At 38.9% G+C, this 14,737-nt stretch overlaps 2 protein-coding genes across 2 annotated transcripts; one reads left to right on the top strand and one right to left on the bottom strand.

Annotated features, from left to right (window-relative positions):
• The first annotated feature begins 1,486 nt into the window (after nucleotides 1-1,486).
• On the top strand, nucleotides 1,487-8,753 carry ube3a (ubiquitin protein ligase E3A). Its single transcript, XM_062423839.1, has 11 exons — nucleotides 1,487-1,710; nucleotides 3,005-3,052; nucleotides 3,360-3,652; nucleotides 3,744-4,954; nucleotides 5,058-5,202; nucleotides 5,839-6,044; nucleotides 6,259-6,423; nucleotides 6,842-6,997; nucleotides 7,086-7,159; nucleotides 7,292-7,435; nucleotides 7,660-8,753. Coding segments are annotated over exons 2-11 (2,517 nt in total). The 5' UTR covers nucleotides 1,487-1,710; nucleotides 3,005-3,050; the 3' UTR covers nucleotides 7,781-8,753.
• Nucleotides 8,754-10,179: 1,426 nt separating this feature from the next.
• Nucleotides 10,180-13,963, bottom strand: cnga3a (cyclic nucleotide gated channel subunit alpha 3a). Its single transcript, XM_062424346.1, has 8 exons — nucleotides 13,863-13,963; nucleotides 13,386-13,475; nucleotides 13,110-13,283; nucleotides 12,778-12,828; nucleotides 12,131-12,319; nucleotides 11,885-11,986; nucleotides 11,697-11,803; nucleotides 10,180-11,576 (listed from the first exon to the last, which is right to left on the bottom strand). Exons 1-8 carry the CDS (start codon nucleotides 13,961-13,963, stop codon nucleotides 10,180-10,182), a joined length of 2,211 nt encoding a protein of 736 aa, XP_062280330.1.
• Nucleotides 13,964-14,737: the final 774 nt, after the last annotated feature.

The raw sequence follows: 14,737 nt of genomic DNA, 5'->3' as shown, positions 1-14,737 counted from the left end.
TTTACTTGAGTCTTTCAATTGTATTCTACTTTCATTTCATTCTACTTCATAACATTTAGAGGGAAATATTGTAGAGTTAAGGATTAAGAATTTATACATATAAAAGATGATTATATATAAAATATGATGCATTGTTCTGGATTACACCACTCAACAGTATATAAATACATAAGATTAACTCAGTTTGAACTAAATGCAACATTCAAATTCTGCTTACACATTTATGCATCAGTATTAACATCCAATGATTTATACAGTGTACAATAACACTCACAAGGAACATTAGTGAGAACTTTTACCTTCAATACTAATTCACATTACACATAGGTCTTTGCAAGCTAGTGACAGTCAATTAGTGTAGCAAGTGTCTGTTTTTATCTTACATCAGGCATACATTTAAATTTGTGTGTACGTATACATACATTTAGTTTCTTATTATCCTTTAAAGCACTGAATCAGAAAACATATAGTACATGTGATGATGTATTTAAGTTTTTATATCAGGATTACCTCTAAATATGTGTGTATACTGGTAATATTTCTGTGTCTTTACCTTCTGCTGCTGCTTTACTGATGTAAATGGTCTGAATACCATTGCACACACCAAGCTAGTGACAGTCAATTAGCGGAGCAAGTGTCTAAATTAACAGCCTATTCACTTTTTACACTTAATGTTTTTATCTTACATCAGGCATACATTTAAATTTGTGTAGCCTATGTATGCATATATTTAGTTCTTTTTATAAAAAAAAGTGTGAATATGTATACATACATTTGATTGTCTACTATCTTTTGTCATCCTGATAATTTCTGCTATTTTATTTCATCCTTTAATAAAAAAGGTTGACTCTTTTTCAAGCTAGAGTTCACACATACAAATAGATAAATAGACAATAAATAAGACATACATTTACACATTAAGAGAAACATGTGCGAGCAAGAAGCCTTATTAACCAAGTTATTATACATCTGCAGATGTACCTGACATTATAGGTGTTGTGTGTTTGAATGTAATTAATGCACAAAGGTAAGTGGACAGTTTTCCAATAAGGCTTTATAGATAAAACCATACAATGTTATCTGAAGCTTTGAGAAATTAGTGTCTTTTTTAAGTTAAAGAGTATTTATAGCACTTTAAAAATGTCTTAAAGTATAAAATGTGGAAAATAACCCTTTCTTTAATGCAACTCTACATTCAAATGAAATGAAAATTAAATCACAGAAAGCATGATGATGAACATGTAGAGGAGAGAATAAACCCTGCAGTATAATCTCTGCTTTATGGGAATTTTATTTATGGCTGCTGTGTGTGTGTGTGCTGTGGTTGTTGGAGGGCAGGGTGGGAGAGGAGGAGGAGGAGGAGGAGGAGGGGGAGGAGGAGGAAGAGGAGGGGGAGGGGTGGTTGGGGGGGGTCGTGATGTTTGACAGCCTCGCGCTGCATGCCGGGATATATCGCTCTTGTTTACAAGATGGTAGAGGAGGAGATTTTACGCTGACCTGCAAACTAAAAGTATCAGGACTTCCTAACGCCGTCGCACTTCAGCTTTATTTAGGTGCTTTGCAATAAAGTGAAGTGATTTGACCCGGAGCGACGGAAAGTTGTCCGGACTGCACGTCGCTGCTGCAGCTCTCTGACTGACTGAGTGACTGACTGAGGAGTTTTTGCAGTGTCACTGACAGACTGACAGACACAGCACTGTTCAATCACAGGTTGGTACATGAAGCTGCCGCACACATGGCATGACGCTGGAATAAAACGCCTCTATAACTAATAAAAAACTGTTGTTTGACAGCTCGACGCCCGGTTGTAATCCTATCATTTAACAAGGCTTTAATATAATGGAAAGTAATGCTGATTTGTTTTGTCGTTGTTTGTTGTCAGCTGTGGCTAAATGTATCAACATAACAACATGATCTGAATGTCCAGGCCTTTAATGACATCAGAACTAACACTAACCCAACACTAAACTAAGTGCACCTTCTCTGGTTTGATGTGTCTGTTGTTGTTTCCATATTTGATCTTAAACCAATGCATTAGTACATTAAACATCTGTCTAGTTGTTTCTTCAGTATTATTGTCCCTCCGCAGATGAACACAGACAAGAAGGATGATTTCTTTCAAATCTAGGGCTCATTAATCACCAAATAAACCACACTGGGAAGATATTGACTAGTGCTGCAACAATTAGTCAATTAGTTGATCCACAGAAAAGTTATAGGCAACTATTTTGATACTAGTCATAGTTCCAATCATTTTTCCAAAGCAAAAGTGCTTAAAATGTGTTGTTTTCAACTTCTCAAAGGTGACAATTGAATATTTGATTGCTTTATTTCTTTTCCATTACTCGACTGTAAACTAAATGTCTAATTTAGTGTTCTTTTTCATTTGAAGATGGCACCTTTGACTCTGGGACTCAGACCAAATGATTCATTGATTTATCAAGAAAGTAATCATCAGATTTATCGATGATAAAAATAATTGTTAGTTGCTAAGAAAATTCTATACTGAAATCAGGGCTCAAAGCTCTCAGGCACTATACCTGATTTCAGGCATAGAGTATTAAATTCATATAAAACTTAACTCAACACATTGTACACTTTTCCCTCTGGGCAAATTTTCAAGCTCACAAATCTTTTCCCACTTTAATCCCTGCAAAATGCTAAATATACAGTGTGTTATGTGTAAGTCATTTAGAAACAGTGACATCATCAGAGAGCTCTGACAAGTTAAATTTTTAACTGTGAAAAGTTGTATCTTGGTATCAGTCCTTTAAAAAACAAATGTTCTCCTAATAAAAAAAATGTTTTGTTGTGTTAATGTAAAAAAAGAAAGAAGGAAAGAAAGAAAACTGGCCTATGTATCTACTGGGGTATACCTGATACATATATTATGACTGACATGTGACAACCATTTTCCCAACATGATTATTAGTTCTGGACGAATGGCTAACAATAATATGCCACACATTTACAGTTGGGCTCTATTACTATATTTTTCTTTCAGAGGACTGTCCACTGGGCCTGCAGGAAAGGACTTTTAATCCAGCCGAATGTAAGTCACTTAATGTGGACTTGCACTCAACTAGTTAAACTAGCGACACTAATATAAAAGCATTTAGTTAAACTAATGTCTTTTCTTAGAGTTGCACCCGTGTTTTTTATCTATTTGTCATTATGTTGTAGCCTTTGAAAACAAGAATAGTATAATAATGCTTGTTTGATGTTTAGTCCTGTACAGTAGTGAGGTTCATTGCATATATTTTAGTATTTGCATCGCAAGTATGTGTTTATGCTTTCTGTTCTAACCAGAGATGATGCTGAATCATCAGTCTGACATCCTGTTTGAATATTTTGCACAGGAACAGAACGACTGCAAAGCATCTAATTGAGCGCTACTTTCGGCAGTTAACTGAGGGCTGTGGAAATGGCAACTGCACGAATGAGTTTTGCGCATCATGCTGTGATTTTCAACCTTTGGATAAAAATACGGCAGCCGTCAAAGCACTTGAGCTGTTTAAGATTAATGCCAAACTATGTGATCCTCACCCCTACAAGAGAGAATTGGATCCAGACTCCGGCACCAACAGAAGTGCTCTGCTGGACAGTAAGATGAGCGATATGGATCTCTCTCCCACCAAAGACAACTTCTCAGGTATTGTAGAACTGACTCTGACTCTTATGGGCACTGATTTTGAAGTGTTTCACACGGTTAATTCAGTTTTTATTTTGCTGTTTTGGTCTAGATGTTCATTACCTCACAGAGAACACTGTTTGTACGATCCTGAGTTCCTGCGAGGAGAAAGGGGACTACTCTGCTCTCATCCACGTCATTGGCAGGGTTTTCTCAAGTGCAGACGCCCTGGTAAAGAGTTTTAGAAAGGATGAACCCAACACTACAGAAAAACCTGACTCATTAAAACCAACAGACGTCAAGAAGCATGAAAAGAAGAGTGAGCGAACTTCAGAGAAGATGGGAGCTTCCTCTGCGGCCGCTTTACCAGATGAGCCTCCAAATAATGTGTCCGACCCTTGTGAGGTCACAGTCGACGTTGACGCCGTGAGGAGAGTCTATGACAAACTTTTAAGCATCGACCAGGTTGACACAGCTCTCGTGAATGCGTTAGTTTACCTTACTCCGAATACGGAACTTGACCTGGAATACCTCGATGTGTACGAGACAAACCCAGACTACTTGAATATCTTCATCATTGTGATGGAGAACAATAACCTTCACAGCCCTGAGTACCTTGAATTTGCTTTGCCGCAGTTCTGCAAGGCAATGAGCAAGCTGCCAGTGCCTGCACTCGCCAGGCTTTCAAAGCTGTGGTCCCAGTACGATCTACCACATATCCGTCGTATGATGGAGACGTTCCAGCAGCTCATCACTTTCACAGTTGTCTGCAATGAATATGACGGTGATAATCTGGTAAATGATGACGAGACTGTAGTGGCTGCTACCAAGTGTTTAAAAGTTGTCTTCTACGCAAGCATCCTGGGTGGCGACGTGGATATCGAACACAACGAGGACGATGATGAAGACTCGGATTCAGATGAGCTTACATTACATGAGCTGCTAGGGGAGGAGCGGCTCTATAAAAAGGGTCCTCGGGTCGATCCGCTGGAGAAAGAACTGGGCATCAGACCCGTAGACAGCAGGAAGCCCCTCATCCCCTATGAAGATTTTATCAACGAGTCACTGAACGACGTGGTGGAGATGGACAAGGATTTCACCTTCTTCAAGGTTGATGCAGAAACCAAGTTTTCTTTCCAGAGCTGCCCCTTCATCTTGAACATCATCACCAAAAATCAAGGGCTGTACTACGACAACAGGATCAGGATGTACAGCGAGAGACGCCTCACGGCACTCTACAGCATGGTGCAGGGCCAGCAGCCGAACCCCTATCTCAAACTCAAAGTACGAAGAGATCACATCATCGACGACGCCCTCGTCAGAGTGAGTCACAGTTTGATATGTTACATTTTGTTATGTTACTGCTGAGGTTACTGAGGCTCAGTGCTGCTGTTTTGCAACTAACTTGAGTCATTCTGTGTTGCAGCTGGAGATGATCTCCATGGAGAACCCGTCTGACCTGAAGAAACAGCTGTTTGTTGAATTTGAGGGGGAACAAGGTGTAGACGAGGGAGGGGTTTCAAAGGAGTTCTTTCAGTTGGTCCTGGAGGAAATTTTCAACATCGACATAGGTGAGAGAGGAAATCACAATTTTACTATGTATACATTTGCATCTATTGCATCCCTGTTATTATATTTAAGTATTTTGGAGAATTTGCTTCTTGTCCTTCTTTCTGGGAGTTACTTCCTGATACCTTAACTTTATGCTAGTTTATCTTAGCATAACGACTGGTAGCATGGGGTTACCAGGGTTATGTCCAGCGGTAAAAACAAAACAACACATATCTCTAAGACTCACAAATAATACATCTTATCTTGTTTGTTAAAATTTTTTTCAACTACAAGGGTATAAAAGACGTGTTGCAGGGGGTTATTACAGGAAGTCACTGCTTAGTTCAAGAGTTCAAATAACCTCTCGTAAAATCACAACTTGTCAGTTTTACAATTTTTGCAAAGATTAAACAAACAAGATATCATTTGCTAATTACTCAGCCTTTACAGGTGCTATTTTTTCCTCAGAACAGAGCCAGGCTACATGTTTCCTATTTCAACTCTTTATTTTAAGCTAAGCTAGTCGGCTACTGGCTTTATATTTAGCACATAGCCACTAAAATGGTGCCAATTTTCTTATCTCCCTTTAACTATTCCTTTAAGTATTAACATTTTTTCTTCTGTTTGTATTTCTCTCTCTTTAACCTTCTGAACAGGAATGTTCACCTATGATGACGACACAAAACTGTTCTGGTTTAATTCGTCCTCACTGGAGAATGAAGCGCAGTACTCTCTCATTGGAATCGTCTTGGGGCTTGCCATTTACAACAACTGCATCCTAGATGTGCATTTCCCAATGGTCGTCTACAGGAAACTCATGGGCAAGAAAGGAACCTATCTGGATCTGTCAGATTCACATCCGGTACGGTGACTTTCTCTGAAGTTAATGAACAGTGAAAGACAATGCATCAGTTTGACAGACATCTGTGATGTGCATGGTGTTATAATACTGTATTTTACAGGTAAAATCAGAAAAAAATCACAAAACAGTTTCTTTGCTGGAAAGAAACCACAAACATAAAGCTAACTGTTTTATTGCTATAGCAGATTAAAATCTGTTGTTTCTCCTTTTGCAGGATCTCTACCACAGTCTGAAGCAGCTACTTGAATATACTGGCAATGTGGAGAAAGACATGGCACTCACTTTCCAGATATCACACACAGACCTTTTTGGAAACCCAGTCTTACATGATTTGAAGGAGGAAGGAGACCAAATCCCTGTTACTACGGAGAATAGACAGGTGAAATGTCTAAAGAAAACATTGTTTTCAAAAGCACAATAGTCAAAGATGATTAGAATTACATTCATTTGAAGTCGGTGCACCAGACAGGTCGCTTCACCACATTTCATTAAAAAGTTATTACACTGTGCTTACTCTGACTTACATAACTATCAGAATCAATAACAGACATGTTTGTCTTGATCCTCTTCTCATTGAAACAAGCACGGTAACAGGAACTCTACACTATGTACTCGAAAGCAACTGATAAATGCAATACAACTGCCTCTTCCTTTACAATATATACTGTTGGCTGTCTTTCCTAATGGGAGAAAGTGTACAAAATAATCACTGTAAATGCACAGAATGAAATGAAATATTGAATAATTGTTTTGCTATATATTTTATGTTTTTTGTCATTTCCATCTGTAATTCACAGGAGTTTGTGGATATGTATGCTGAGTACATACTGAACAAGAGCGTGGACAGACAGTTCAGGGCCTTCAAAAAGGGTTTCTTGATGGTTACAAATGAGTCCCCAATGAAATATTTGTTCAGACCTGAGGAAGTAGAGCTGCTTATCTGTGGAAGCAGGGTGAGGAAACAAGCCAGAGGTCAGATTTGTGTTGCTTTATTGCAGTCAGTGTTTGACTTAGAGTTTCACCCTTTTATGATTTTCGCAGAAACTCGACTTTGAGGCTCTTGAAAAGACAACAGAATATGATGGTGGTTATAGCAAAGACAGCCAAATTATCAAGTAAGTATTTTTTTTTAACCATCCAGAGCACACTAGTTTAATTATAATGTGAAAATGTGTTATAACCAGCTGGACCAGCTTATCATTCAGGTCATTCTTACTTAAAAGTTTTCTTTTGTTTTCTGTGCACAGAGATTTCTGGGAAACAATTAACTCATTTGGAGAGGAGCAGAAAAGGTTGTTTCTTCAGTTTACCACAGGCACAGACAGAGCACCAGTTGGCGGGCTTGGCAAGTTAAAAATGATCATCACCAAAAATGGCTCTGACTCAGACAGGTACAATGCAGCTAACTTTTCACTTCCGTTTTATTTAGATATATCCAGCCACACAATCCCCTTTGCCACTGTTTTATCATCCCAAAATACCAGAAAATGTGCCACAACTGACAATTATGTGAGCTTAAAGATTTAGTACATTCACCTGATGCTTAAACACACCGGATAAACTATTCTCAGTTCAGATCTGTTTCACTATTCTTACTTTCTATCCTTTCTTGTAGGCTACCAACCTCTCACACCTGCTTCAATGCGCTGTTGCTTCCTGAGTACTCCTCCAAGGAAAAGCTGAGAGAAAGACTCCTGAAGGCCATCACTTACTCCAAAGGATTTGGGATGCTGTGACAGAGCCATAAAGAACGTTTTCTGACTGCATTTGATTTTTTTTTTAACCTCAACAAAAAAGGGAGTGTCACAAAAATACTGAGGGAAATGCCATGATAACAAAATGCTGCAATAACCCTGTGCCTAACCAACCTCTACCAGTCAAACTCCACAGTCGGCCTTTCACTCTGAGGCAGTGTTTCCTTTGAGAGTCGGTTTCATATACATTAAGTTTCCCAAAGAGTTTAACAAGGCACTTAATTTTTTTTTTTCACGTGTGTTTTGTTTTTGAGTAAACATGAACAGTATTTGTTTTGTGAAACTGTGAAAGTGCACTTACACACAGCATTTATGTGAATGTCGGCACATATATTTATTGACTTTGTTTGACTTTTGTCTTTTATTTAAGTTTTTCATAATGTGGCAGTATATTCAGTCCTCAGACTCTCTTCTCACATGTCACTGTACTGGGCCTAATGGTGCTTCTAGGGTACAATTGTCATTGTATATTGAGGTGAATCCCTGTATATTACTGCTAATCCAAATCTCCTCATGACAAGTTTATTTATTACTACACAACTATTTTTCCTGTCAGTGTGACAAACTCACCACTAACAAGAAGGATATTTTAAAGTGTTTCTGTGTTGTGCCTCTTGTATTACATTTAAAATGAATACTGTACTTTGTGTTGTGAAACAGTAAATCTGACCAGATAGTGTGGTTTCAATAGCTCGTAGGGTTTCAGAGAACTGACTGGTCAGTCCAGAATTTCACATCCTGAAAAAAAGCTTTTCTTTTCTCCAGGTTTGTTTGCTATGACGTGTCACTGATTGTAAGTGCGTCGCCAAAATGTGCAATGCCTATGTACGGGGAAAAAAAGTCACATCTACTGTTTTATTTGGCCAAATATCTCAGGTACATTAAGAATATGCAGATAATGTGAAACTCTAATGTAAAGCAACTATTATGCAAAGTAAATAAAGGTGAAATGATCTATAAACTTGGTCATAAATATGCACTGAAGGAATTCCCACTAACCACATATGACATAGATATTATGACTACTAACTGTGGGCCACGTTTTTCATCACCTGACTGCAGTTTCCTATAGCTCAACAGAGATTTATAACATCTTTATGCTCATTGTTTATATTTTCCAGCCTGCAACTTTATTGTAGTTTTAGTCACATTGCATCATAGTGATATTTTGGTTTCAGCAGACAGCTGTTTTCAGTGAAAACCTCTAAAAACCTAGTGTACACTACCTGTCGAGCACCAAATAGCAGACAAAGTTAGCAGCTAGCTAGTGAACATAGTGCAGCAGTTAGCAGCTTAAGCACTAGATACTTCCTTCAGGAGTTGGTTGAGACCGAAAGCAGAGCAGAGACATGATGCCAAATAAATGCTAATGTTGCTCTGGGCAAGCCCAATGTACAGTGTATTTGCACATTTTTGCCATACAAATGTAAAAGGTAATATGTACGTGTTCAGCATGTTTCTGCTGCCACCATCTGGCAAAAAAATTTTTTGGTTCCTTACAATGACACATGGGGTCATACATGAACACAAACTTTTCTGCCAGTGTTAGAACAGTAGGCTACAGGTTGGCTTCAGAGATATCTGTATTTCTGTTTTTCTCAGTGGTTTGAGGTGGATGGGGCTTGGTTTGAAAAAGGTGATGCCACATACTTCAGGCCCCACTCAGGATTTAGACACATCTGAATCAAAAGCTGTCGGTGGATATTTTGATAAACCCCCACCCACTCACACACACACCTGATAAAAAGTTATAGTTGCATTTGAAGCTAGGTCACAAAGACTCAGACCTCAGAAAAAAACTGTAATGTTCACACCTCTGCAGAAAAGATCGTAAAACATTTTCTTTTAGCCATAAAATGACAATTTAGACAAATGCAGTGTATGTTATATGAACATTTAATGTTTATTCACATATAATTTCGCAGATTTACAAGTCATAGTGTATGCTGATAATACCTTATAAACAGAACTGTTGTACATTCATATTTACAGTATCAAATGGATATTCAGTTGTATTATTGTGTGTGAGTTGTAGTATATACTCTACAGATGGATTGAGATATTTTCTGTGAAAAAATCTCAATACTGCTCTGAAAAAAAATCCTTTTTCATTACTCTAAGGCTATGAAAAGCCTCTTTTTGCATACACAAGAACTTCTGATCAACATCCTCAGGTAGTTTCATGACAACATGAAAGTGAATGTCAATCATATATATATACACAAAAATATATGTTTCCTGCATGCACTGTACACAATTTGACACATGATGATAAAGTGTATAAATAGATATAAACATGGGCCTTTAAAAATTGTCACTCTACTATTCTAAATGAAAAATCCCTTCATTTCCTGTAAAGTCCTCGGGTATCATATCTCATATTACTGCACTTTTTTGTCCTTGTCAGCCACCACTTCAGATAGGTCCTCTGGCTTCATGGATTTCACTTTGGCCTCCATATCAGTGACCCTCTGCTTCATCCTTGTCTGGTTGGAGGTGAACTCTGCCATCAGCTGGGCAAACTTGTTCCGCATGACATCCAGATTGGTTTGCAGTTTGGTAATTTTCTCCTCTAGGTCTTTGGGGTCGGCGCCAGCGTTAGCAACCGCTTCATCAATCAGGTTGTCTTTCATTAGGATGGCTTTCCCTTTCTCCTCCAGAGCCTTCTTAGCATCTGGATACTCAGTGAGCGCTTCCATCAAGTCGTCTTTGGACAGGGCAAAGAGATCAGAGTAACCTACACTTCTAATATTGGCGGTTCTCCTGTTGCCTGCTTTACTGCCCTTTATGCCCAATATACTGATTTCCCCAAAGTATGCGCCATCACTGAGCACTACAAACTGAGTGACTCCATCATCGGCCACCACAGCTAACTTCCCCTCCTTGATGATGTACATCTCCCTGCCAATATCCCCCTTCTTACAGATGTAATCTCCAGGACTGAACACTTGTGGCTGCAGCTTGAGCACCAATTCAATCAGCAGACCAGCTTCACAATCCTGGAAAATACGCACTTTTTTTAGTGTGTCCAGATGCACGTTGATGGCAATCTCAGCCTTGAGCTTATCTGGAAGGTTCTTTAAAACTTCCTTCTCATCACAGGTCTTCTTCTCCGTCCACAGGTAGTCGAACCACTTGATGACCCTGGCCTCCAGATCTTTAGTGACCTTTCGAAACTGCATATACTGCTTTATGGAGTCGATCTTTGCCTGGAACTCAGCACGAGAGGCGTTCATGTTGGAGATCATGGCACCGACATTACCAACGATACTAGCAAAGATCAGGACACCGGTGAGGAAATCAGCAATCACAAAGAGGTATTCAACATCCCTAACTGGTGGAGGTGTCTCTCCGATAGTGGTAAGGGTCAGCGTGGACCAGTACAAGGAGTATATGTACTTTCTGGCCAATCTGCCATGCTCTGGGTGGCTTATATTGGGATACACCCAAGTGTCTGTTCCGAAACCAATGGTTTTTGAAATGGCAAAGAACATGCAAGCATTCCAATGGATAATAACAAGGATATAAAGTACGAGATTGCTGATTCGAAACATGTTCGGGAAGCTGGTTCTAGTTTCTGTCCGCTCGAAGAACTCAAAAAGCCTAGATATTTTACAAAGACGGTTAAATCTGAACTCCGGATTGTCGAATCCATATCTCAGAAACAGTAGATCAGTGGGTATCATTGAAATCATATCGTACTTGAACTGAGATGTTGTTCTGTATTTATCTCTCAGTTTCTTGCTATCTTTTACCAGCAGCCCTTGTTCCAGATAACCTGAGGAATAAAGACAAAATTAGTAGCCAAAACTACAACGGAAACAAGATAAGATAAATAATTCTACATACAAATTGTGCCTTTATCATATCTTCAAATAAACATTTTCAAGAATCACACCTGTCCTTGCTCTCACAAATGTGTCTCCGTAGTAGATGACATCTGAGGTGTAATCCAAGACTAACCAGAGTTTTGAATAATTTTCCTGGAGGTCGTTAAAACAGGATCTAGAACACAAGAAGAAGATATTTTAAATTTTGCATCACTGAGTGAAGAATAAGTTGTGAAGCCTGTGATGTGGACAATACCTTGTTACAATCATCATCAGATTGTAAAATACTGGACCAGCAATGACGGTCAGCCACCTGTAGTACTGGTCTGTAGCTGGATCCATAATCCAGATTTCTTTCCTAAAAACAAGTCAGTGAATTTTATTATTATTTAAGATTTTATTAATTTTCTTAAACATAAGTGTGAAACAGACAGACATGTTTGTTTTCTGTAATTAACTTTCCAGGTCCCAGTAGACTCATTGTATCTAATGGAGTACTTACGGGGGCTCCTCTTTCTTTTTATCGTCTTTCTTATCATCTTTCTTCTCATCCTTTTTCTCATCCTTCTTCTCGTCTTTCTTCTCATCCTTTTTCTCCTCCTCCTTCTTGTCCCCGTCTTTCTTCTCGTCTTTTTTCTCCTCCTCCTTTTTCTCGTCTTTTTTAATCTCGTCTTTTTTGTCCTCTTTTTTGCTATAGATCACAAGTTCAGTTTTTATGTTGGTAAAAAAAAGGGACTGAGGCAGTCTATGAGGGACTGTCGGGAGTCTACCAAACTACATGATGAGGAGGTCTAGTGGAGGCCTCATGGTTTTGGATTTTTGTTGGAAGATCTGGTGCAGGTCTTACATTTTTCCAGCAGATGGAACCAAAACACGTATGATTTTCATGTCTTGAGAACTTGAAAACTTGCAGCAAAACATTCCCACAAGCAACCAAAAGGACTGAATAGGCATTAAGGATATATTAAAAAGGAACTGAAAATGGGAAACATGTTTCTGTGCTATTATCTATGCTATTACTTGCAGAATATACCACAGTTGTTACAACAAAGTGAGCTACTAATGTCCAGCATGATCCACGACTCATTTAAAAAAAAAAAAACTACTTCTATTTACTTAATCTACTTCTATGGATTTTTACACACTTACTCATCTGTGTTGTTGCAGTTATTCATGTTGTAAGCAGCCAGTGGCCATATACTGGCAAGAGTTTGGAAAGAAATGAAGGACAACATTTTTGCACAGCGAACCTTCACAGTGTCTCACATTGGCTTTTTTAACATCCTTTTGTAGTTCCTTCAGTCTGGTTTGGCTCATCAAAGCTTTGAAGAACCATATGACATGTAGCTTTATCGCTTGGTTTGCCGAGCATATTTGAAATATTGCAAACAAAATCGACCTGAAAGATTGTCATTGGGAGTGACAATTAAACCTTTACACACTGACCATGATTAGTGCTGCTACATGTGTACAGTACTTACTTTCTTTTGCGGAGTGCGTCATTGTTACCAACAGACTGGGCATTGCTCTCTCGACTGGAGAAGTCTTTGAGCTCAGGGCCTCTAAAGCGCTCCAGAAAGGAGTCATGCCTCTCTGTTTCGGGGTTCATTCTGTGAGACGCCCAGTTGCGCAGCATGAAGAAGAAGTAAGAGAGCCTAGAGGGTCAGCAAGAGGGAAAAGAAATACAGAGTGACACCCATCTAAGCTAGGAGGGGACTGATTCAGAACACATGGATATTCACTAGGATCTGCTTTACCTGGCCATTGCCCCGGCACCGGTAAATGAATCTCTATGGGACTCTGTAGACAGCATTCTCTCACAGTTGTCTTCACAAAGAGAGTGAGCTCTGGGAGACAGCAGGTGGGAAAAAATGTGAAATTGACATGATCATGTTGGGGAAGTGTTCAGAGTTCATAGCTGGAATCTAAACCTGCAAAGCCGCACATGATTAAAGATGCACTATGTGAAATTTGACAAGAACTTTAGTTTAAAACATTCAAAAATTAACTAAAACTATCAACAGAATGTGAAGAAATAACAGTTTTGACATTATGTTTAAGATGTCTAGGTATTGTGTTGCAGAAATATCTACTAAAGTTAACCAGCTAGCCCTGTGCTTTCTGCTGAGATGTTGCCACCTATTTGTTTGGTGCAGGTGGCCAAACCTTACGTATTGTATCGTTAATGTTTTTAATATTACTTGAATTTTAAGAATTGCGTGGTGATATCAGACCTGCTGTCCCCATTTTCGATGACGGCTAGCTCATCATCAGGTATGTGGCTGGACAACCGCTGTCTGGCTGAAAAGGAGTTTTCGCAGCCGACTTTCGCCATGTTGTCGTGTCCGGCTCTGCTGGCCTGGAACACCAAAGAACAGAGAAACATATGTCGTAAGAGACAGCCATGTTGTGGCACAAACATAAGATTTCACAAGCCAGAAATCTCACAAGGACACAGCTGAGTGTCCATTTCAACATGTGTATGTGCTTGTTGTGCTTTTTAGAAACCGGTGATGTACTTGGAAAAAGACTGCAAAACACGAAACTATGCTACATTTAATCAAAGCTTATCATTGCCATCAACTGTCCCACATTTGTCTCCTGAGAGACATGTTGTTGATTTGTTTACTGACCACCACTCTTCACTCTCTGTCAAAGAGTAGCAACTAAAAATACATCCTTATTATGTCCTTAACACTAAACAGGATCAGTGCCCTCTCTCTGTGAACGGTCAGTGATCTCTGGTAATAGCACACTGTGATCAGCTGGTTTTTAAAATAACTAAGCTATGGCTTATAGAGTAGAGTGAAGTTGCTATGTTCAGCCATGTATACATCAGGTAAGTCCATTAGGGCACCACTTAAAGACTAGGTACAAATATACGTGACTGAGGGCAGTAACTTGCTTCACTTCTAGGTATAGTGTGTAGAAATGGTCAGTTCCACCTTATCGTATGATGCTGTGAAGGAACTGCATTTAGAAAAATCCTTTTTTATGTTTTATTCAGTTCATAGTGTGGGAATATTCTTACTTATTAAGATTTAAGTTTGTTTAAGTTTTCAAAGGCTTAATGGATTGTTTTGCTGCAAACAATATATTACTTTGTTCA

Source organism: Scomber scombrus, chromosome 8 (genome assembly GCF_963691925.1).
Source record: "Scomber scombrus chromosome 8, fScoSco1.1, whole genome shotgun sequence".
Taxonomy (NCBI): domain Eukaryota; kingdom Metazoa; phylum Chordata; class Actinopteri; order Scombriformes; family Scombridae; genus Scomber; species Scomber scombrus.
Note: the sequence above shows the minus strand (reverse complement) of the source record. Positions and strands in the feature narration are given on the sequence as shown.

Coding starts and splice junctions, on each gene's coding strand:
- cnga3a (XM_062424346.1), bottom strand. CDS start 13,963: ATGGCGAAAGTCGGCTGCGAAAACTCCTTTTCAGCCAGACAGCGGTTG. Junction 12,320..12,777: donor AACTGCAACAACACAGATGA/GTAAGTGTGTAA, acceptor TGTGATCTATAG/CAAAAAAGAGGACAAAAAAG. Junction 11,987..12,130: donor AAAAAGAAAGAGGAGCCCCC/GTAAGTACTCCA, acceptor ACTTGTTTTTAG/GAAAGAAATCTGGATTATGG.
- ube3a (XM_062423839.1), top strand. Junction 4,955..5,057: donor TCGACGACGCCCTCGTCAGA/GTGAGTCACAGT, acceptor TCTGTGTTGCAG/CTGGAGATGATCTCCATGGA. Junction 5,203..5,838: donor AATTTTCAACATCGACATAG/GTGAGAGAGGAA, acceptor CCTTCTGAACAG/GAATGTTCACCTATGATGAC.